The sequence below is a fragment of the Leopardus geoffroyi genome, chromosome B1 (genome assembly GCF_018350155.1).
Source record: "Leopardus geoffroyi isolate Oge1 chromosome B1, O.geoffroyi_Oge1_pat1.0, whole genome shotgun sequence".
Classification (NCBI taxonomy): Eukaryota; Metazoa; Chordata; class Mammalia; order Carnivora; family Felidae; genus Leopardus; species Leopardus geoffroyi.
Genome location: NC_059327.1, coordinates 164,912,916 through 164,936,373, shown reverse-complemented (window position 1 = coordinate 164,936,373; position 23,458 = coordinate 164,912,916). Strand labels below are relative to the sequence as shown.

The window sequence follows — 23,458 nt, the reverse complement described above, 5'->3', positions numbered from 1 at the left end:
GTTCAGATTTTTTATTTCATCATGATTCAGTCCTAGTAGGTTGTATGCTTCTAAGAATTTATTAATTTCTTCTAAGTTGCTCAATTTGTTAGTGGATAATTGTTCATAGTAATTTCTTATGACCCCCTGTATTTCTGTGATCTCAGTTTTAACAGCCCTTTTATTTCTGATTTTATTTGAGTCTTCTTTTTTCTTAATGAGTTTAGTTAAAGCTTTGCTGATTTCATTTATGTTTTCAAAGAAACAGCTCTTAACTTCATTGATCTTTTCTATTGTTTTTTAGTTTCCATTTCTTTTACTTCTGGTTTAATCTTTGCTACTTCCTTCCTTCTTCTAACTTTGGGCTTCATTTGTTCTTCTTTTTCTAGCTCTTTGAGGTATAAAGTTAGGTTGTTTATTTCAGACCTTTCTTGTTTCTTGAAGTATGCATTTATCACTATGTATTCCCTCTCAGAACTGTTTTTGCTGCATTCCACAGATTTTGGAATTTGTTGTATTTTTATTTTCACTTGTCTAAAGGTGTTTTTTAATTTCTCTTTTGACCCATTGGATCATTGGATGTCCAGTAGCATGCTGTTTAATCTCCTTATATTTGTGAATTTTCCCATTTTCTTCACATAACTGATTACTACTTTCATACCACTGTGGTCAGAAAAGGTGCTTGATACAATTTTAATTCTCTTAAATTTATTCAGACTTGTTTCTACCATATGATCTATCCCAGAAGAAAACTTCTCCAAGAAAATAGCTTATATACTCATCTGGAGCCCCAGTTTTTGCAACTTCTGCCCAAAGGAAGCCTCCAGATAGCCTGGCTCTGGTGGCCAGTGGGGTTTATGCTTGTGGTCCAAAAGAACTGTATATATTTGCATACTTTTAAAAGTTGTTGTCTATGGGTCTGGCTTCCAATCAGCCTGAATCTAGGTGCTAAGATCTTCTCCCCCTTTGAGATACTAATAGGTCTTGGCATAATCTCAACTACTGGGAGCTATGAAAAATATAATAGGCTGCTTGGAGAAGCACAAACAAGATTTGGGGCAGGGTTGAATGACAAGGTTCATGTCCTATGTGAGGCCACTCCTTCAGAATTGGGGGCCGAGGGGTTCACCTACTGCATAGAAACCAAAACAGAGACGCCAAAAAAAATGAAGAAACAGAGGAATTTGTTCCCAATTGAAGAACAAGATAAAACCTAATAAAAAAGCCTTAATGAAATGGAGATAAGTAATTTACCTGGTAAAGAGTTCAGAGTAATGGTCATAAAGATGCTCACTGAACTGGGAACAGAATGGATGAACCCAGTGAGAACCTCAACAAAGAAATAAGAAACTGGAAGTCACAGAGTTGAAGAATACAGTTAACTGAACTGAGAAATACACTGGAGGGGTTCAACAGCAGACTAGATGAAGCAGAAGAAAAGATCAGTGAATTCAAAGACAAAAACGTGGAAGTCACCCTATCAGAGCAGCTAAATGAAAAAAGAATCTTAAAAAAGTGAAGATAGCTCAAGGGACTTATGGGACAACATCAAACGGACTATCATTCACATTATAGGAATCCCAGAAGGAAAAGAAAGGGAAAAAGGGGCAGAAATCTTATTTAAAGAAATAACGACTGAAAACTTCCCTAATATGGGAAGTGAAACAGAAATCCAGAGCCAGGAAGACCAGAGTTTAATAAGATGAATCCAAAGAGACTAACACCAAGACATATTATAATTAAAATATCAAAAGTTAAAGACAGGGAAAGAATCTTAAAAGCAGCAAAAAAATTTTTTTGTTTCAGCAGAAACTTTACAGGCCATAAGGAAGTGGCACAATAAAATCAAAGAGCTGAAAGAAAAAAAAATTTCCAACCAAGAATATTCTAGCCAACAAAGTTATCATTTACAATTAAAGGAGAGAGAGAGTTTTCCAGATAAGCAAAAGCCAAAGGATTTCACCACCACTAACTGGCCCTAGAAATGTTAAAGGATCTTCTTTAAGCTGAAAAGAAAGGACACTAATTAGGAACAAGAAAACATATGAAAGAATAAATCTCACTGGAAAGGAAAATATATAGTAAAGGTAGTGGGTTTATCACTTAACAAAGGTGGTGTATAGATTAAAAGACAAGAGTAGTGAAAGTGACTACGATTACAATTATTAGTAAAGGATATACAAGATCAAGAGTAAAATGTGACATCAAAAACATAAAGCATGGGGGGAGAGTAAAAATGTAGAGTTTTAGAATGTGATCAAACTTAAGTTGTTATCAACTTCAAACAGGCTGTTATAAGCTGTAACATGTAAGCCTCATGATAATCACAATGCAAAAACCTATAGTAAATACATAAAAGATAAAGAGAAAAGAATGTAAATATGCCATTAAAGTCATCAAATCACAAAGAGCAAGAGAAGAAAAAAGGAACAGAAAGGAACTACAAAAACAGCCAGAAAACAATTAACAAAATGGCAATAAGTATGTATCTATCAATGATTACTTTATGTATAAATGAACTAAACTCTCCAATCAAAAGACCCAGAGTGGCTATATGGATAAGGAAAAAAAAAAAAAAAAAGACCCATTTATATGCTGCTTATAAGAGATTCAGTCTTTTTTTTTTTTTTTTTTTTTTTTCTTTTTGGCTCTTTTCAGTTCATTGCATGAAGGAGTAACACTAGTCCACGTTAAAAGTGGATCCGAAATGGTTACATTACATAAGCTGTGAGATTTTTAAACTGGTGACAAGGGACAGAAGGCAAATTCTACTCATTGTGAGGAAATCCTCACTAAAGCTTCAGTGAGCCAAAAGCACTTACAGCCATGAACCTTCAGCTGGTCGTCCTCAGCCAGTCCAATCTCTATGAATTGGCATACGTCCTTGTGCTGGTCACCCTGTAGCTGAATTACTTCTCCATGTTCTGGATGCTCAATTATAGTACTATTACAGGCAAATTTCTTCTTAAAGACCTTCACTAGTTTCTTTTTATCATAAGCATCAGCACTCCCCTGGATTTTTCTGCTGCTATTCTCCGATGAATGCTTATGGATATAATCTTTAGCAGGCAACAGATTATCAACCTTACTTGCATCAGCAAAGGGGCCAAAAGAGTGGAGATTCCAGATAGCAGACATAAGATACAATCCCTTTTCCTTGGTGGAAACGGCCCACGGAAGGTGGGGGTGAGAGAAGGTTGGCACGCGGGACAGAGCACTGGGAAGCAAGGGGGCTCAAGGGTGGTGCTGCTGAGTCCTCAGAGGTGGGTCAGTGACTAGGGCCAAAAGATTCATTTTTTTGTTGTTTATTTATTTATTTTGAGAGAAAGAGAGAGAGAACAGGGGAGGGGCAGAGAGAGAGGGAGAGAGAGAATCCCAAGCAGGCTCCTTGCTGTCAGTGCAGAGCCCAATGCAGGGCTCGATCCCACAAACCATGAGATCATGACCTGAACAGAAATCAAGAGTCAGATGCTCAACTACCCAGGTGCCCTGAGACTCCTTTAGATGTAAAAGGCACAAACAGACTAAAAGTGAAGGAATAGAGAAAGATCTTCCATGCAAATGGAAACCAAAAGAATGTTGGGGTAGCTATACACACATCAGAAAAAATAGACTTTTTTAAAGTGTTTATTTATTTTTGAGAGAGAGAGTGCAAGCAGGGCAGGGCAGAGAGATGGGGACAGAGGATCCGAAGCAGGCTCTGTGTTGATAGCAGCAAGCCTGATGTGGGGGCCTGAAATCGAAAACTGTGAGATCATGACCTGAGCCAAAGTCAGTTGTTCAATCGATGGAGCCACCCAGGTGCCCCAGAAAAAACAGAGTTTAAAACAAAGACTATAATAAGAATCAAAAAAGGGCATTACATCATGATAAAGGGGTCATTCCAACAAAAGGATATAACATTTGTAAATATTCATGCACCCAACATAGAGGCACCTAAATATATAAAGCAAACATGAACAGACCTAAAGGTAGAAATATACAGAAATACAATAATAATAGGGGTCTTTAATACCCTACCTGCATCCAGACAGAAAATCAATAAGAGAACATCAGCCTTAAATAGACCAAATAAACTTAACAGATATTTACAGAACATTCCATCCAAAAGCACCAGGATACACATTCTTCTTAAGTGCACACAGAACTTTCTCAAGGTTCCTGTTAGGGGTGATGAAAAGCTTTGGAACCAGACAGTGGTAATTGTTGCACAACATGACGAATGTACTTACTGCCACTGATGTGTACAATTTAAAATGGTTACAATGGTAAATTTTCTATGTATTTTACCACCATAATTAAAAAAAAAACAAAAAACAAACAGACAAGCCACCAAGTACAAACAAGTATCTGCAAAGCATATAGGGACAATGAGTTTGATTCAGAATATACGTATCTTTTAAAAATAAGTAAGAAATTTTTCTAAATGAGAAAAGAAGGAAAAATATCCAAACAGGCACTTCAACAGAGAGTAAATGCCAATGGACAATGTAAATACACAGACTTGCTCGTCTACTGTAGTAACTCGAGAAATGCAGGTTGAGAAAACAGTGAAACACCACTATACACACACCTACTCAGAGGCAGGGGTGAGGCTCAGGGGAAAGGCTCAGGGCGGAGACAAGGAAGTTCCAAAGTCTGAGCAGAAAGTGGGAAGGGGAGGGTCTCCTCTTCCCCATAGTCAACAACTGCTGCCAATACATGTGGATGTTTAATAACTATTTTAAGATCTGAGAATCATAATTGGCCATGAAAACGATTCTAGTGAATTACTCACATAATCCAATTTCTTCATTTTAGAGTAGAAACTGGGGCACTGACTGGGTAAATGACCTCCCCAGGGTCAAACTGACTGGCACAGCCAATTCTCTCTGCCAATTCATGTTCCACTGTGCCTTGAAGTACACGAACAGAAGGGCCAAATTTTGTCACTCCCCACTCATAACCCTCCAAAATCTCCCATCACATTAAAAAACAAAAAATCCAAAGTCTTCTCCATGGCCCCCACAGATCTCTGGCCTCCTCCACCATTACACCCCACTCCATTCCATTTCAGCCCCTTAGCCTCTCTGCTGTTCCCTGAGCACGGAAGCACCACCTGCCTTTCCTGACGCCTTGCAGTCCCGGCTCCCCTCCCCAAGGACTTCCCCTCCCCCCTGCCTGTCTTTTCTTAAGATCTCTATTCCCTGACCACTGACCAAAGAAAGAAAGAAAGAACAGAAAGAAAGAAAAGAAAAGAAAGAAAACCCACAAGCATGCAAGTCCCCACCCCTCCCATCCTGCATTGCTTTTTTTCAAGGTGGGAGATATTTATTGGTTTATCTGTATGCTGCCTTTCTCCTCTAGAATGTTAAGTTCCATGACAGCAGGACATTTGCTCTGTATATGTTTTTGTGTCCTCAGAGCTTGAAACATTATCCACCACAAAATAATTGACTGTAGTAATTTTTTAATTGATTCAAGTAAAAAGAGGCATGTTTTTTTTGTTTTTGTTTTTGTTTTTGTTTTTGTTTTTGTTTTTGTTTGTTTGCTTATTTGGCTAGAAAATTAAGGTAGAGATGTCTGGGGAACGTCTAAGTCAAATGGCCTACATTTGAATCTTCTTACTCCACAAATTGGTAGTGATTATGAATTACAAACTCAGACTTCTCTGCTTTTAAATTTTGTATTTCAGTCAATTCAGAAAGTTTGCTGTTATTAGTTATGTACATTCCTCCACCATCAATACTTCCCTCCAGCACACAGTTTAAAATTTGCTCAGCAAAGAAATATTTAATCCTACCCTTTTGAGTATTCCTACTTAGAACTGAAAATGCTTTTATTTTTGCTAACTTTTAAAAAATTAGCAAATTTATCCATTATTTGGATTAAATTTAATAGAAAATAATCCTTTTTATAGCAAAGTTGGTATAGAAAATTGTGCCTCTATGTAATATTTAGAAACAGCATGGTATACTGGTAAGTTACAAAATAGATTTATAATGATCAAGAGCTTGATTATATATTAACAGCACCTAATTACAACAAACATACAATGAAAAATAACTTATTCACAAGAGTAACTATAACCATAACACGCTCAGGAATTCATTTAACAAGAAAAGTATGGTACTTCGGGGCACTTGGATGGCTCAGTCAGTTAAGCATCTGACTCTTGATTTTGGCTCAGGTGATGATCCCACGGTTCGTGAGTTTGAGCCCCGTGTCAGGCTCTGTACTGACAGCAAGGAGCCTACTTGGGATTCTCTCTCTCCCTCTGCCCCTCCCCTACTAGCACATTTTCTCTCTCTCTCTCTCTCAAAATAAATAAACTTAAAAAGAATGTATGGTACTTTAAAAAACAACTCTGAAAGCATTAAAGATAAATTTAACAGATTAAAGTAGACATATAACGCTTTGTTCTTGAAAGGAAGACTTCTAAGGACAGAAACCAATTATAGATGCGATGGTTTACAATGGAGGTGCTTGGGAGTATTTCACTGGCAGAATTTATAGATAGTGTCAGGTATTAGGACAAATAAAGTCTTTATGCTCTGTAGAAACAGATCAAGGTTTTGAGTGGCCTGAAGCTTATACGCTTTAAGAAGAAGACTTTTTTTTTTAAGTGCAAAATTATGAATACAAAACTGCTAGGGTGCCTCCCGGAACCTTAGAAAGGGCTCTGGAATAAAAAGTCTCTAATGCTTGCTTTTCTTTAACTTCAGGGCAGACCCACCTCTGGTGTATGAAAATGTCACACTGAAGCAGCACATTTATCACAGCCAGGATCCCATCACGCTCTCCACTCACAAACATCCAGAGGAAAACATTCAGAGCAGACAGTCCCAGTGAGAGCTCTACCAACACAGGCTCAGAGATGCCGGGATGTGAACTAGCCTTACTCTGAGGCATGCATTTCCACCGGTTACCAGAACCCCCAAATGCAGCTGACTGCAAGCAACAGAGATGAATTCAAAGAGTGGATCCCCTGCGATCCTAGGAGAATGACCCAGTTATGCTTAGCGCAAAAACGTCTAGATCTGAGAAAGGCCAGACTCAAGAGCAAAAACCTTGAAATACATATATAACAAAGACAAAAGTGGGTGAGAGTGCAACATATCTCATGTGTAGAGCTAGAACAGAAACTGCCAGTACTTATATGGTACCTGCTCTATGCCAGGAACTGCCCTGGTCTCTTCACATACAGCGACCCATTTACGCCTTACCAGAACCTAGAAGGGTAGTCCTGCTTTCTCCCCAGTTTGAAGATGAAAAAATGAGGTGTAGAGATTAAGTAACTTGTCCAAGGTCACACAGCAAAAAGTAACAAATTTAGGATCTGAACCCAGGTAATCTGGCTCCAGAGTCCACAGTGTTAATCTCTCACTCTCTAATGCACAGAAACCCTATTAATTTGGAAATGAGCCTTAGACCACAACTGCAGTTCCCTATGATTAAGGGAGAGCAGACAACTGCTGATAAATTGATTCGAGAACCTCATGAAATACACGATCTCATCCAGTGGATTTGGGTTTTGTTTCCTACAGATGTTTCAGTCATCACATCCGTGCTTAAAAAGTGATCAAATAATGGGGCGCCTGGGTGGCTCAGTCGGTTGGGCGTCCGACTTCGGCTCAGGTCGCGATCTCACGGTCCGTGAGTTCGAGCGAGCCCTGTGTCGGGCTCTGGGCTGATGGCTCAGAGCCTGGAGCCTGCTTCCGATTCTGTGTCTCCCTCTCTCTCTGCCCCTCCCCCGTTCATGCTCTCTCTCTGTCTCAAAAATAACAAAACAAAACAAAACAAAACGTTAAAAATAAAAAAAAATTTAAAAAAAAGTGATCAAATGGGACATCTGAAAATAAAGAAATGACCCAGTAAAAAAAATAAATAAAAATAAAACGGGGCACCTGGCTGGCTCAGTCAGAAGAGCATGCGTCTCTTGATCTCGGGTCATGAGTTCAAGCCCCATGTTGGGTGTAGAGATTACTTAAATAAATAAAACTTAAAAATAAAATTCTGGGGTGCCTGGGTGGCTCAGTCGGTTAAGTGTCTGACTCATGATTGCAGCTCAGATCATGATCATACGGCTCACGAGATCAAGCCCTGCATTGGGCTCTGTGCTGACAGTGTGGTGCCTGCTTGGAACCCTTTCTCTCTCAGAAATAAACATTTTCTTTAAAAAAAGAAAAATTCTGAATTACATATTTGATCTTTAGCATAAAGCTACTCACCTTTTTCCACGACAATTCAAATCTGTACCATTTATTTTGATGTTGTACTGTAATCAATCCTAGTCGGGACTGAATCGACCTAAAACTCCATTTGCTTAACTCATAAAAAATGTTAAACAAACTTAATATATTATGGTAGATTTATAGGGGGTCCTTTCCAGCTGTGACACTGTTCTCTCCTGTTGGGATTGACTATGAGTGATTAAATTCACATTTAATTGAGTTACTTGTGAGTTTTTTCTATGAAGAATCAAGTAGTTATGAAATGAACTATTTAACCAAACCCACCTTAAAGTTCTTAAGGGTTACCATCTAAGCATAACCCTTTTCAACCTCTTTCACACAACCATTCACTGAAATCTTTTCTCTCTGTAGGTCTCTCTTCCACAAACTCTAATTTACTTGTATGCATGGGACTCCCACCTCACAGGGGGGCAGTGAGGAAAAAAAGAAACACAAACCATCAAGGTTAAAAGAACTGCCTTTTGAAGGTCTGATACACAGAGCCAAAGCAGGGAAGGAGGAAGGAAACTATGTATACAGGTGGTCAGTGAAGTTACGTTTAAGGAAGTCAGGCCCCCTTTGCGGTCATTAGCACAATGTGGTTTAACAGACAGCACATTAGCCAGAAAGATAAGACATCTTGGTTCATCTAGTCAGATGGGATGTCAATTCAGAGAAGGTGACCTGGCTTTGTCCCCTAGTTTCTTCACTTGCAAAGTAAATAGTGCAAACATTTGTTGGTTATCTGCAGATACGCTTCACGGAGATGCTAGCGAGTACACAGTATCGCAATATGTATGCAAAACACTTGCACTTTTGTGAAATCTAAGCCAACTAAAATTTAACAACAGAAGGAAACCTTGAAATCCTGTCTGTGCAACCACCCCCTATCACCCCTGGAAACCCAAGGGCAAGTGAAGTGTAAGAGTCCCAGATACTCCAGAAATACACAGGCGAGGGCAAACAGTGGGGTGTGAGGATGGGAACTCCAGCTTCATAGCCCGGTGGATGCAGTGGAATAAAGTCTGTCATTACGAGCCCGCGAAAGCAGAACTATAACTTTAGCAGCCTGTAAGCTTAACGGAGCCAGAGTCCTGCACCCTTTAATTCCTCCATGCCTAGCACACTGTATGTACTCGAAATCCTTCAAATAATGAGTGAGACAAATGACGTGAGGCCCGTGTAACAAATAAAAGTGTATGGACTGGGGCGCCTGGGTGGCTCAGGCGGCTGAGTGTCCAACTTCGGCTCAGGTCATGACCTCGAGGTCCGTGGGTTCTAGCCCCGCGTCGGGCTCTGTGCTGACAGCTGGGAGCCTGGAGCCTGCTTCAGATTCTGTGTTTCCCTCTCTCTCTGCCCCTCCCCTGCTTGTGCTCTGTCTCTCTCTCTCAAAAATAAATAAACATTAAAAAAAATTTTTTTTAAGTGTAAGGGCTTATGGCCTCTCTTCTGCCAGAAAATTAACATATTAATATAGATTTAGTAAATATATATAATACTTTAAGATTTATACATTCTATAACTTATAAATATATAATTTTATATATACCATTTATAAATAAACAATTATATATAATATATGTGTTCCTCTAAAATGAAAAAAAATTCACATGTTACAATCTCACGAGCAGGGAATTATAACTTTCATGTTCCTTTTTGCTGTGGCAAATAAAATTAAAGAACAGCTATACCTATGTGATTATGTGGAATAAAGATAGAATGGAAAAAAAGTTTTCTCATACGACTAGGATAATTGGGGGAAGGGGGAATTCCCTTCCCAAAATCTATTAAAAATCACTGAGAGATTTCATTTAAGTCTCTTATTCATTTAGTTTTATTAAACAAACAACTACTTTGGGTGCAATTTTTCATTTTAGGTGTTCAGTAATGTGGAAGGGTGCAAGTATTATGGACAATTCTCCATGATTAAAAATTTTAAAGGCACCTGGGTGGCTCAGTCCGTTAAGCGTCCGACTTCGGCTCAGGTCATGATCTCGTGGTTTGTGGGTTTGAGCCCCACCTTGGACTCTGTGCTGACAGCTCAGAGCCTGGAGCCTGCTTCAGATCCTGTGTCTCCCCTTCTCTGTCCCTCCCTTGGTCGCACGCTGGTTCTCTCTCTCTCTCTCTCTCTCCAAAATAAATAAACATAAAACATTTTTTTTCAAAACTTAAAAAGGTAAATGAGCTTTAGTAATAAGACTACACCGTTTTCAATTATCTGAAGTAGTAATCGTCAAAGTTCAATATTTTATCTCAGAAGTACAGTATATTCACAAAATTCAAAGGCCATTAATGGCAGGAGTTCTAAGAGTCACAGAATGAATTGCTGAACAACACAGGTGTTTCTAAGCTCCCTTTTATAGATAATTCCCTGTGTGTGCCTGACCAGTTTCAACCATGCTAAGATGCAGCATGTCCTAAACAACCTAGAAACAACTCAAAATGGAGTTTCACTTTCTCAAACTGCTGTATGACTTCTGACAGTTCAGACTCCTGTAGTTGAAAATAACGTCCACATTTTAGTTTGGAGAAATGCAGCTTTGTTTCTAAACTTAAATAATGTATCTCCTAAAAAAATAAAATGAAACAAAATTGCAAGAGAAATAATTACCACAATGTCTCTAAAGACCTTTCTGCTCCCCCCAAAACACTATCACCATGGTAATTATTGTCAACAAAACCTTTTTTGAGATCCTAATGGGTGTGAGGCATTGTGTGATAGGTTTCTTCTTTGCCCTCAAGGAGATTATTATGTAGTTTGTGAGGGAAAAGGCTATAATACTACTACTGATTATTATTATAATAACAGTAATTTTAAAAGGGCAAGGCATTTATAACCTTTGAGGGCAGGGGAGGACTAGAGATAAAGGAAAGGAACTATTAGGTGCAAAAAAAGCAAAATTTCAAAGGCAGAGAAGTGATTAGTATTTTTAAGCAAAGGTATCCTAAGAGTCACTAGATAGTGCCCATTCTGTGTACAAGCTCGTAAGTACTCTCAAGCAACCTACCTGAGCACCCCAAATACTACATCCTTCCCAGAACTAAGATTATACAATCAGAGGCTAACACAGGAACATTCAGGTCTGAGTTTTGGTCCAGGCTTAGCAACTAGCTTACTAGGAGAACTCAAGCAGATCATTTCCTTACCCTCAGTTCCCACAAGTGAAAACTTGGGGGGTCATTCTTTAAAACACCTCTAGGGGCACATGGGTGGCCCAGTCAGCTGAGCGTCCACCTTTGGCTCAGGTCATGATCTCACGGTTCATGAGTTCCAGCCCTGCTTCAGATGAGCTCAAGCCCCACTCTGGGCTCCGCACTCTCTCTCCCTCTCCCTCTCTGCACATGGTGGGATTCTCTCTCCCTCTCTGTCTCTGCCCACCTCACCCTCACCCACCCATGCTCTCATAAATAAATAAATAAATAAATAAATAAATAAATAAATAAATAAATAAAACTTTTAAAAATGCCTCCCAGCTCTAAAATTGTATAATTATTCTTTCTTACTAACAAATCAATTATCCACGTGTACCGGTAATTATCAGTTATATAAATCTATACAGGTCTAGTTGGTTAGGCATCCAACTCTTGATTTTGGTTCAGGTCATGATCTCAGGGTCATGAGATCAAGCCCTGAGTTGGGCTTCACTCTGAGAGTGGGTTTCTCTCTCTCTTCTTCTCTCTCTGCCCCTCCCCCATCTCAAAATTAAAAAAAAAAAAAAATTTTTTTTTAAAAAGCCTATATAGGTCTAGAACAGAACGGTTCCACAAATATAGCAAACCCCCTTCCATGCCCATGGTATCTGCACGTGCTGTCCCCTCTGTACGGAAGGGGCACTCCCTGACCCACGTTGCTCCTACTCCAACCCTTGGCCAAGTGGATGTCTCCAACCCCTCCAACCTCCACCACCCCCTAAAATCCACAGAATCTATACTTTTGCCACCAAACCTTCCTCTGCTCATGTAATTTGATCTCTTCTTTAACAGTCCCTCAGGATAAGCGCTATCATACCTATCTTCATCAACAAACACTTACTAGAAACTACTAATTACAAAAGGAGCTTCAAAGATTTCTAAGAATCCCCAACCCAGTAGGTCATGATGCAACAGGGAAAAATAAAACTCATGTTACAAAAATCATGATTGTCAAACACAGTTCTTTTAAAAAAAAAAAAAAAAACTGCAACAAGTTACACACATTTCCAATTAAGAGAAGTTTCTTTCAAGATAGGCAGGTGGGAAAAGAGAGGTGGGGAGAAACACTATATTTATTTCAACTATAATGCCATTTCCAAACATTGTGGGGATTGTTCCTTTCATAATTGCTTTCAGTGCCTATGGTACAGTCTTTTGAATATATTCAGTGGAAAAACTGTTAAATAAAACTTTGAGGGAAATTTGACTTTTTGATATCGCTAAAAATTGCCGAGAGCTAAGTCTTATGAATAAGATAAACTGGGTAACCATTTCTGAACAAAAATATTGATTTTCCTTATACTTCTTGTCTCATTGTAATACAAATACTCAAGGGAATGAACCACAGCTATCATAGCCAGATCCTTAGCAACTGTTTAACATGGGAGAATAAAAGTTAAAACTGAAGGTGGGAGGACATGGAAACTGGAATAAGTGATTTTTTTTTTTTAATTTTTTTATTTTTTAATTTTTTTTTAACGTTTATTTTTGAGGCAGGGAGAGACAGCATGAACAGGGGAGGGTCAGAGAGAGAGGGAGACACAGAATCTGAAACAGGCTCCAGGCTCTGAGCTGTCAGCACAGCGCCTGACGCGGGGCTCGAACTCGCGGACCACAAGATCATGACCTGAGCCGAAGTCGGATGCTTAACCGACTGCGCCACCCAGGCGCCCCTGGAATAAGTGATTTTTACTCATCCTAGTGGACCAGGCTACAATAATTTCTTTGGGAGGAGGGGGCTCTCCCCACTCCTAATGATGACCATGAGAATGAGAGAAAGGGAATAGACTGCAAAGGTTTTTAAATCTGATTTCACGTTTATAGGCATTCACACACAATCACTGAGTATTCATATGATAGCTGGCATGTTATGGGCTGTAACAAAAAAAAAAACAAAACAGCATCTCTTCTATACATTTCTCCTCCTCTCACCATGGACATTTAAAAACTTTACATCTTGGGGCGCCTGGGTGGCACAGTCAGTTAAGCATCCGACTTCAGCCAGGTCACGATCTCGCGGTCCGTGAGTTCGAGCTCCGCGTCGGGCTCTGGGCTGATGGCTCAGAGCCTGGAGCCTGTTTCCGATTCTGTGTCTCCCTCTCTCTCTGCCCCTCCCCAATTCATGCTCTGTCTCTCTCTGTCCCAAAAATAAATAAACGTTGAAAAAATAAATAAATAAATAAAATAAAAAAATAAAAACTTTACATCTTGACCAACAAAATGCAACATGTAACCCAGGATTCTATCCAGGACTTGGCAAGAGGAGGAAGTGGAGAAGTAGCAATGAAGTCATCCGTGGCATGATGAGTGAATTTGACCACGGACTCTGGATTTGATGATAGTATTGTATCAGTGTTAAATGTCTGGACTTTGATCATTATGCTGTGGTTATAAAACAGAATGGACCTAGTTCCTAGACAATACACAAAGACCTTTTAAGTGGTAAAAGGGGCAATGTCTACAACTTTCTCTCAAATGGTTCAGAGAATAACATGCATTTAAAGAGAAAGACAGAGGGACACCAGGTGGCTCAGTCAGTTAAACGTCAAACTTTGGCTCAGGCCACGATCTCATGGTCCATGAGTTCGAGCCTCTCGTTGGGCTACTGACAGCTCAGAGCCTGGCGCCTGTTTTGGATATTATGTCTCCCTCTCTCTCTGCCCCCCCCCCCTTAAAAATAAATAAACATTAAAAATAAAATAAAATTAAAAAATAAAGAGAAAGACAGCGACCAAGAGAATTATAGAGCAAATGGGGCAACTAGAGACAATTTGTGAATCTGAATAAAGGTTACTTGAGAATCCCTTGTACTATTCTTCCAACTTTTCTGTGAGTTGAAACTACAGCAAAATAAAAAGTTACCCCCTAAATTTTAGGAATGGTATTCTCCCCCTTTTCTGTCTTAAATAGGTTTTTGCTTCCTAGAGAAAAAAAAAAAAAAAATGAATAGCATTAAATGAAAATAGATTAACTTGGCAAATTAAGGGAATAAATCAGATTGTAGGACTTCAGACCCGGATCTTAGCCCTTTAAAGTGACTAATGATGAGGAAAGTCAGATCCAGGACAGTAGAATAAGAAAACAGATATGAATGAAAAGTGGGAGAAGAGACACAAGAAAGGAAACTGAGACATAAGACATAAAGCTGATACAATCTAATTTCCAAAACAAGGAAACTCAACTGCCAACTAGAAAATGAGTTTTCATGGGTTAACATAGTTGAGACCTCTCAGAGCAAAATAAACAAATAAAACCCCTAGGACACTAACCACTGTTCTGTCTGTGGAGTATTTAGAGCTGTCTCACTATCTTACTTTTTACAAGCTGGTGAACTACACGGTAACCTCTAGAGTCTGATGTAAATGCTTCCAATTGACTTGTAAAAGCAACAGTTTTTTCCAGTCCACATCCATTCCCCAGAATCCTAACAAGTGCTGAAAATTATACGTGTTCAGGTAGTGATTAGCAGGGCCTTGTGAACCTATGCTTCCCACTGGGAGGTCTACCTAGTCTAAAGATACAACTAAAACACAAACATCACATCATCTCAGAACCTTAATAGGCTCTTATGTCTATATCACTAAGAGTCTCCAGGTTCCCAGGGGTGGTCAAGAGAACAACCCTATAAGACCCAGAAGACCCTAGAGAAATATGGGAGGTTACCCAGAGTATTCAAGAAACATGCGCCATTATACTTAAGAACTGATTGCTTCACCATCCTGACAATTAACCTGGGTAAAAGATTATAATATCAAGCATCTCATTACAAAGAATGTTGGAATAAAATAAGGAAAGCACCTGTGGCATTATAGGAGGGACTCAAATCCTGGCTCTTCTACATATGAGCAGTGTGACAACCTCTCTGGTTGTTTATGATGTATGTTTAAGATAAACCTGTCCTGCCTGCTTCTGAAGTTTGAGGTCTGCCCATCTCTCCTTTGATCCACGCAGCCATCCAACATTACTGAATCTTCAACTCTGCACTAGACTTTTGGAAATACAAAGATGGAAAAGCTATGAGCCCTGCCCTCAAAGAGCTTAAAGTCCACTGGGGGACACATTTATGCCGTTAACTGGGTAACCAAGGTGCCACCAACAAAGACATGCACAGAGCACAGAGGGCTGGGGTGGGGTGGGGGGGATTCTACCTTTGGTGGGAGGGATACAGGGAAGGCTTCAGAGAAGGTAGGCATTGGGGTGAGTCAGAAAAGATGAGCATTTGCTAGGCACTCAACACATTTTTGACGGATAATATAGAAGACGGGATGGACAGATGGATCCTCACAGGCTGACAGAGGAACGTATCACGCCAAGGAGACTGAAAAAAATTAAGAAAGGCATAATGTGAAAGAGCAGGTAGAAGACTCAGCAGGAGGTGGAAGGAGGAAAGAGGGAAGACAAGGAAAAATGGCATCAAGGACCTTGCATTCCAAGCTCGGGAGTTTTTACTTGATCCTAAAGAAGATACAAAGCTACAGGTTTTAAATATCCCTATGATGGCCGCATAAATAAAAGATTAAGGACCAAGCATAGAATCAAATAGGGCAGTAAATCCACCAAGAGAATGGAGGTGGGAACTGCAATAAGGTTGTGATGAAGGCAAGGAGAATTCATAGCATTTGGTAAAAGATCAAATGCACGTTGGGTTGAAATAGAGATGACAGGGGCGCCTGGGTGGCGCAGTCGGTTAAGCGTCCGACTTCAGCCAGGTCACGATCTCGCGGTCTGTGAGTTCGAGCCCCGCGTCGGGCTCTGGGCTGATGGCTCAGAGCCTGGAGCCTGTTTCCGATTCTGTGTCTCCCTCTCTCTCTGCCCCTCCCCCGTTCATGCTCTGTCTCTCTCTCTGTCCCAAAAATAAATAAACATTGAAAAAAAAAAAAAAAATTTAAAAAAAAAAAAAAAAGAAATAGAGATGACAAAAGAGGAGTTGAGAGCGTAAAGAGATACATGGGTTGAAGAATATTGTTTCATGAAGTCCAATTGGATAGTGGCAGAGCCAGGACAAAAACCCTGACTAGTGCTGACTTTCTTCTACCAAAAAGACGATTTAAAAAAAAAAAAAATCATAACTGAAAGTAGTAAACAAAAATAGTGTCAAAAAGCTTTAACATAAAATTTCATCTGTGTTACAGAGAGATTTAATAGATTTTTTTTCTAATTTTCCCCAGACTATCAAGGTTCTTTCAAAAATAGGCTTTAAAGAAACAGCCCTGCAACTCATTAGTGTATGACCTCATACAAGTTTTTAAGCTTTCTAAGCCTCACTCATTTTTTAAGTAGGGGGAACTAATAAAACATCTATTTTGAGGAATAAAGGAAATAATGTATGTGAAGCACCCAGCACCGTGCCTCGTCTGTATGCGGTACTCAATAATTTGTATCACTATTACTACTAATGTGCAGAAAAGAGTTAACACAATTGTCCTAGAGACCTAGCGGCTTAGAGAAAGGCCTCTTTACCAGGTTGGCCCTTGGCTGGCATCTGGGAACCTGGACTCTGAGAGGGTCCTACCATTCCCAGCACTGATAAAAATAGCTCATTGTGCCTAAACTGTTTGAACAAACAACATGGTTTAATGCTGAGCACCTACTTTCCTTGCGGAGTCTGGAATTTTGGTACACGCTAGACAAAGGGTGCCTATGTAACCAGCTTCCAATGAAAAGGTGCTAAGTCTCCAATGTGCTTCCCTGGTAGACAACATTTCATTATTGCCACAAGTGAGTGCTAGAAGAATTATGCACACACTTTGAAGACTCCACTGAGAAAAGACTCTTGCAAACTTGTGCCTGGTTTCCTATAGATTTGCCCCAAGTGTCTTTTCCCTTTGATAATTTAGCTCTGTCTCCTTCCACGGTCAAAAATCATAGCCATAAAGCGGTGCCTGGGTGGCTCAGCGAATTAAGTGTCAACTTTGACTCAGATCATGATCTCACAGCTCATGAGTTAGAGCCCCACCTCGGGCTCTGTGCTGACAGCTCAGAGCCTGGAGCCTGAGCCACGTGCTGTGTAGGTCTCTCTCTGCCCCTCCCCCACTCACACCCTGTCTCTCTCTCTCAAATACATACATTAAAAAAAATTTTTTTTTAAATCATAGCCATAAGGACAACTATGTGCCAAGTACTGTGTGTTCTCCTAGTGAATCACCAAACCTGGGGACAGCCTTGGGGATCCCTGACACAACCAGTGACCCTACTCTTTGACTTTATAAACGATTTGCCAGTTTCCATACTGGAATAGTATTACAGACAACAAACCAGCCAAATTAGTACCCTGGTACCAAGGTCCAATTGTAACAAGTTCCTGATGTCTTAGCTAATGATAACTGTAGATTTAGACACTACTTGAATTTTTCTTGTTATTCCAAATCTCAACATCTAGAGATCTCTCCTCTCCTTTTCTCACCAGAGACCTTTTTCCTGTTTAAGCTCCAGCCCTGCTCTTCCTTGAATCCCATCTCAATTCCACATGAAGACTCCCCTGGCATGTCAGGGGGTCTAACCCATGTGTCATTTGGTTCCGTGACCAGAGAACAAGATCACTTATGAAAACCCCAAGGACCTATGTTTTATGTCATTATGAATAAGAGCAAAGAATATAAATTGCTAAGAAGATCTCTTCTCAGTTCACTAGAATGCACAGAAACACGAGCTAACTGAGGGCAATGAGAACAAGGGAGGACAAACCAAGGAATACCCCACAGCAGAAACTGAAATCCCACTCTGCCAATATTAGACTTGGAAGAAACAGCAGGACTGAATTTCTCATCATTCTAGAACAGAATTTCTTAGCATACTTCAAAAAGCACAATAAACTGTATTTAATAGGAAGAAAAGCTTGTTGCCTTCATGTTGGAGGAGCTGGGGTTCACAGACCCAGGGGAAGATGGACATCTGAGTCACATTATGATTAACTGAGGATTTTAATAAAACATTAATAGCCTTTAACTGCCATGAAGACACTAGGAATCATAGTGACTAGGTCAATCAAAAGCCTACCCACTGTTTTTCTTTTAAAAACAGAATTATGAACCACTAAAATAAATATCTCTAGGGCTATTTATCCTAACCCCTGAATGGTCCCTATGGTTTTTCTAATTCACCTCTAGTCTTAGATTTTGACTATACATACATATATATATATATATGTGTGTGTGTGTGTGTATATATATGTATATATATATATATACATATATATATACATATACATATATATATACATATATATGTGCATATATATACATATATATATATATATATATATATTTATATATAAAATACCAATTGATTCTTATGAGTTACCCAAGTCACAGACATTTTTCGATCAGTGCTTCTAGGACTGGGGAGATGGAAACTGGAATATTTATCCATAGAAAACAGAGAACTGAGCACATTAACCGAAACAGGGAAGAAACACAAAAGTGGGGCACTCTCGGGCTTACCTAGAAACCAGGCAGAGAGTTGTCATGCAGAAACTCAGCCCGGTATTGTCAGACTTTTATTTTTACAAAATTTCAGATTCTTCTCTTAAAATTCCCAGCTTTTTAATATGGACAATGATTTATTTTTAACTGTGAGAGGCAAACAAATCTGCAACCATGTTTCAAGCTGAAAGTCCTACATATGCTAGTGAACGTCTGTCCCTGAGAAAAAGAATCCAGGAGGGATTAACATGCCCAGCTCATCAGAGTGGAGGTTAAAGCAGGACTAGGCTCCCTGGACCAGTTAGCAGCCAGAAAGGAGGTGGACCCTGATGTTGAATGCCCAAAGCTGAGTATTTAAGTGTTGTGACAACCTCCTCATTCTGTCCTTTCTGGTTCTCACAGTGGCTGAGGCTGCTCCCAGACAAGACATGGGCCAGGTTCTGAAATAAAAAGGTTCCACTCTTCTCTTTACTCCACTTAATCTAAAATAATTAGGGCACTCTTAACCTTGTATATTTATCATCTTCAAAGTGACTTAATAATTGCAACAGGTTTCAATTGTATCAGCCCATATTTCTAAGCAGATAATACTGGTTCTGAGGCTTTTTTTTTGTTTAAGAAACTACCATGTTTTACCACTCTCACAGTTCTATTTCTGTTCTTTTTGTAGACTTATTACATTACGTTCAAATTATAACAAGTAATTACTATACAGCAAAAATTTGTTGTTTTCCCTTAAAATCTATTTTAGGGGCACCTGGGTGGCTCAGTCGGTTAAGCGGTGGAACTCTCTATTTCACCTCAGGTCATGATCTCACAGTTCATGGGTTCCAGCCCCGTGTCAGGCTCTGCACTGAGAGTGCAGGGCCTGCTTAGATTTCTCTCTCTCCCTCTCTCTCTGCCCCTCCTCTGCTCACTCTCTCTCTCAATATAAATAAACTTTTAAAAAAGGTATATTTAAAAAATCTATTGTAGACTTTATATATATATACATATATATATATATATATATATATATATATACATACATATATACATATACATTTTTTTTTTTTTTCAGGGCACCTGGGTGGCTCAGTTAAAGTGACTGATTCTTGATTTCAGCTCAGGTCATGATCTCACTGTTCATGAGTTTGAGCCTGCATCAGGCTCTGCTCTGACAGCACAGAGGCTGCTTGGGATTCTTCCTTCCTCTCTCTCTGCCCCTCTCCCACTTGTGCTTGGGCGTGTGTGCATACTTTCTTTGTCTCAAGATAAATAAATAAGCTTTAAATATAAAAATAAAATAAAATAAAATAAAATAAAATAAAATAAAATAAAAATTCTTATTTCTGGTCTTACTTGAAACCCTTTGGAATTGTAAATTTTTCAGATTTAATAAATGAAATATAGCACATATACCATACAAAAATAAAAACATTAATATTTCTGCACACACACATGCAAAAAAAAAAAATCACACTGACTAACTAGGACAAACAAAGACTAAAAATAACTTCATCTCACGCCAAGTTTTTACCACTAAAAGAGTTTTTCAAGTTTGGGTCTTGAGCATTTCAGGGATTTAAGAAGGTGGATAAAGGACTTTAGTCCTATATTACATGAACCTGCAGAATTCCACAAGTCGCCATGACAAGCCACAACAGAAATTAACAGAGTTAAGGACAACCAGTAAGAAACAATGCCGTTCTCTCTGAATTAGGGGAACAAAAACACAGAGACATCAGTGGGAGTAAACAAACAAACAAACAAACAAAAACACACAAGACAAACAACCAAAAACAGTAAATCAATCCATCTAAGAGAGGCACTCTAGGTGAAAAAGAAGAATTAAATAAAATAAAACCAAACAACAAGATCACCAGCAAACTACTATAACCAACTAGATAACAGATGTGGTCAACAAGGGCAATACGGTCTCCATCCATTTCCTGGAATCCAAGAGTGCTTCTACTGGAGGAGCATGGCTGGACTGGCAGTACTAGATAACGCATTCCCAAGATGCCAGGAGAAAAATGGTCGGCCAGAGGCAACTATACACTCACATGCCTCATCTGGTGGTAAACCCAGAGGCTAAAGCAACTGATAAGACCTCACTATGCCACATGCTCACTGACTAGGTTTTTAGCAAGCCACTTCTCCTTCCTCCCATAAAAGGCACTTTGCAGTAGCTGCTTATCACAAAAAAAAAAAAGTTGAGCAGTTCTGCTTTAGGTCAACTTCAGCAATATGCTGGACCCACGAAATCACTAACGAGTTTTAAATAATTTCCACTTAATAACGAAGAACTATTCATATAAAGCAAGGGGCAAAGACACGGTGTATACGAGCTAAAGCAGATTTTGATACACAATACAGTAGGTTATGGGACGGATCCATGAATACAATATATTTAATGGATTTCATAAGGAATAATGTGGTGGGGCACCTGAGTGGCTTGAGTGGGTTGAGCGTCCAACTCTTGATTTCCAGGTCACAATCTCACAGTACGTGGGATCAAGCTCCGCATCAGGCTCCACACTGACAGCACAGAGCCTGCTTGGGATTCTCTCTCTTCCTCTCTCCCTGCCCTTCCCCTGCACATGTGCTTGCATGCATTCTCTCTCTGTCTCAAAATAAATAAATAAACTTAAAAATATTTTTATAAAAGCATTGTAGAAATGTTTTCTTGAAAGGATTAATACAGTAGGCTGATATGAAAAGTATATCCATATACACAAAACCATAATTAAGAGACTTTCTCACCATATTCTAAACTTTATATTCAGATCCAAATGATAAAAAAATTATTACTTAAACTTCACTAACCTAAAATGTATTCCATACGATTTTGGGGTGGGGGGAAATAATATTATAAAATATTATCAATGCAGAAAGCAGAATGAATTTTTATTGTCTCCTACCTCTGCTCGACCCTCATAGTAGGTTAACATGGACTTCGTTAGCACAAAAAGTCTCTCTTTGTAGTTTAAGGGCGATGTCTTCTTTTTCTGCTGTGATCTTTTAATAAGAATCTCTTCTAGAATAGTGTTAAAATTCATCTCGGGCTTCTGATCACTCTGTCTCCTGCCATTGAAGATCCCAGGATTCTAAAATGAGAAGATAAACAGTTGAAATAAAAGGGGACATCTTAATTTTCCAAAGATGTTCTCATTCCAAATTACCAAAATAGCACTTACCCTCACCATAGCTGCAGCCGGTGAACGTTAGTCTATGCACCTGGACTGAAACTACCCAGGGCACAAAAGCTCAACCTCCTCTTCTTCCCCCGCCTCCTCCCAGCATTTCATAAGAAAATCTAATCAAGATTTGCCATGATGATGATTCATTCCTTTTGTACCTCCCCAGCATCCCATAGGTTTCTGGCACATTCTTCTGCTATCTGATTGCAGAGAAACAAATATCTCAGACGAAAAAGTACATTTCATCACATGCACGGATGATTTAGGCTGGTATTTAAGTTGCCTCAGGATCCTGGTGTACAAAACAGATGAGTACACAGCTCTCTGGTGGATTTGCGAACAAAATGAATTACCACAGTGATGGATAGGAGTCAATCTCCAGCTCTGATAAGGATGTAATCCTGATTAAACATCCTAGTTACCCCAGCCGTGAGGATGTTCTCCAATGTTTACACCAGGACCCACAGTTCTCTTCCCTATGGCTCCTGTCTCAACCACAAGAGAAAAGGAAATCTACCTGGTCACAGCTAACCTACATCTGGATAAGGTCAGCCCTGTATGTGGATCCCCCACACCTAGACTAAGCCTTCTAAAATTCAATAAAATTTAACTATCTGAAAACCAAAAATACTCAGAAAATACATTAAAATTCTTATTTGATAGAAGTTGAATGGACAACAGCCTTTTTTTATTCCCTTCCCTTCACTACACATTTATAAGAAGTCATTGCACATCAAACCACAGAGGCAACGGAAGTCAATGTGAAGAACATAAGGAGGTACCTGAGAGCACAGCCAGAGCCTTGACACTGAGTTAGCCACTAGGAATTCTACTACGTCCACATCCAACATGATGCCCCGGAAGAGCCCTTGCAACCCCCTATTACTTCTCTGTCGTCATCCAGTTAGGACCCACATTTCAGTAAGGTTACTTTACCACAGTTTAACCTCTGTATACCAGTTCCTCCATTTACAAAATATTTACAAAATACACCAAGGTTATTGTGAATTTTAATGAGACGTGAGAACAAACTTGCTGATTATGAAAACTCCATACAAATGTTTACTATCATTATTTTTTAAATTCCACTGCCTTTTTCCTAGCTCAGAGCATTATAATCTGGACCATGATAGCAGCTTTCCAACTGGTCTTTCTTTCCACGGGCTCTTGTCTCACTTTGTTCAAATGACATACCCCTCACTGCCATCGGATCCATCTTCAAAGACACCAAGTTCTCATACCTTTTTTATCCACCAGAAGTCCTCAGTGACTCCTCAAAAGCCTTCCTACCACCTGCAGGATAAAGTCAAAATCCCCATATGGACACTGGACAATCACAACCTGGCTACAACCTAACATCCAATCTGTCCTTCCCACTGCTCTTCAAATAGTCCACACCCTGTCAAAGTAATTGGTATGAAAACTCCACTGGCTCAAAACTCAGCTCTTCAATGCCTCCCTGATGACTCCA

The 23,458-nt window shown here is 39.4% G+C and overlaps 2 protein-coding genes across 3 annotated transcripts in view; both read right to left on the bottom strand.

Annotated features, from left to right (window-relative positions):
- Positions 1–23,458, bottom strand: part of TEC (tec protein tyrosine kinase) — a 125,003-nt gene that overhangs the window by 68,433 nt on the left and 33,112 nt on the right. For both annotated transcript variants that reach the window (XM_045474142.1, XM_045474141.1), the window contains one exon: positions 21,709–21,894. In XM_045474142.1, the coding sequence (XP_045330098.1) occupies positions 21,709–21,846 (138 nt within the window). In that variant the 5' untranslated portion in view covers positions 21,847–21,894. Of the gene's footprint in view, positions 1–21,708; positions 21,895–23,458 lie in introns of those variants that run through there.
- On the bottom strand, positions 2,618–3,334 carry LOC123596020 (eukaryotic translation initiation factor 1-like). Its single transcript, XM_045474145.1, has one exon. The coding sequence runs from the start codon at positions 3,115–3,117 to the stop codon at positions 2,752–2,754; it is 366 nt and encodes a 121-aa protein (XP_045330101.1). The 5' UTR covers positions 3,118–3,334; the 3' UTR covers positions 2,618–2,751.

Coding starts and splice junctions, on each gene's coding strand:
- LOC123596020 (XM_045474145.1), bottom strand. CDS start 3,117: ATGTCTGCTATCTGGAATCTCCACTCTTTTGGCCCCTTTGCTGATGCA.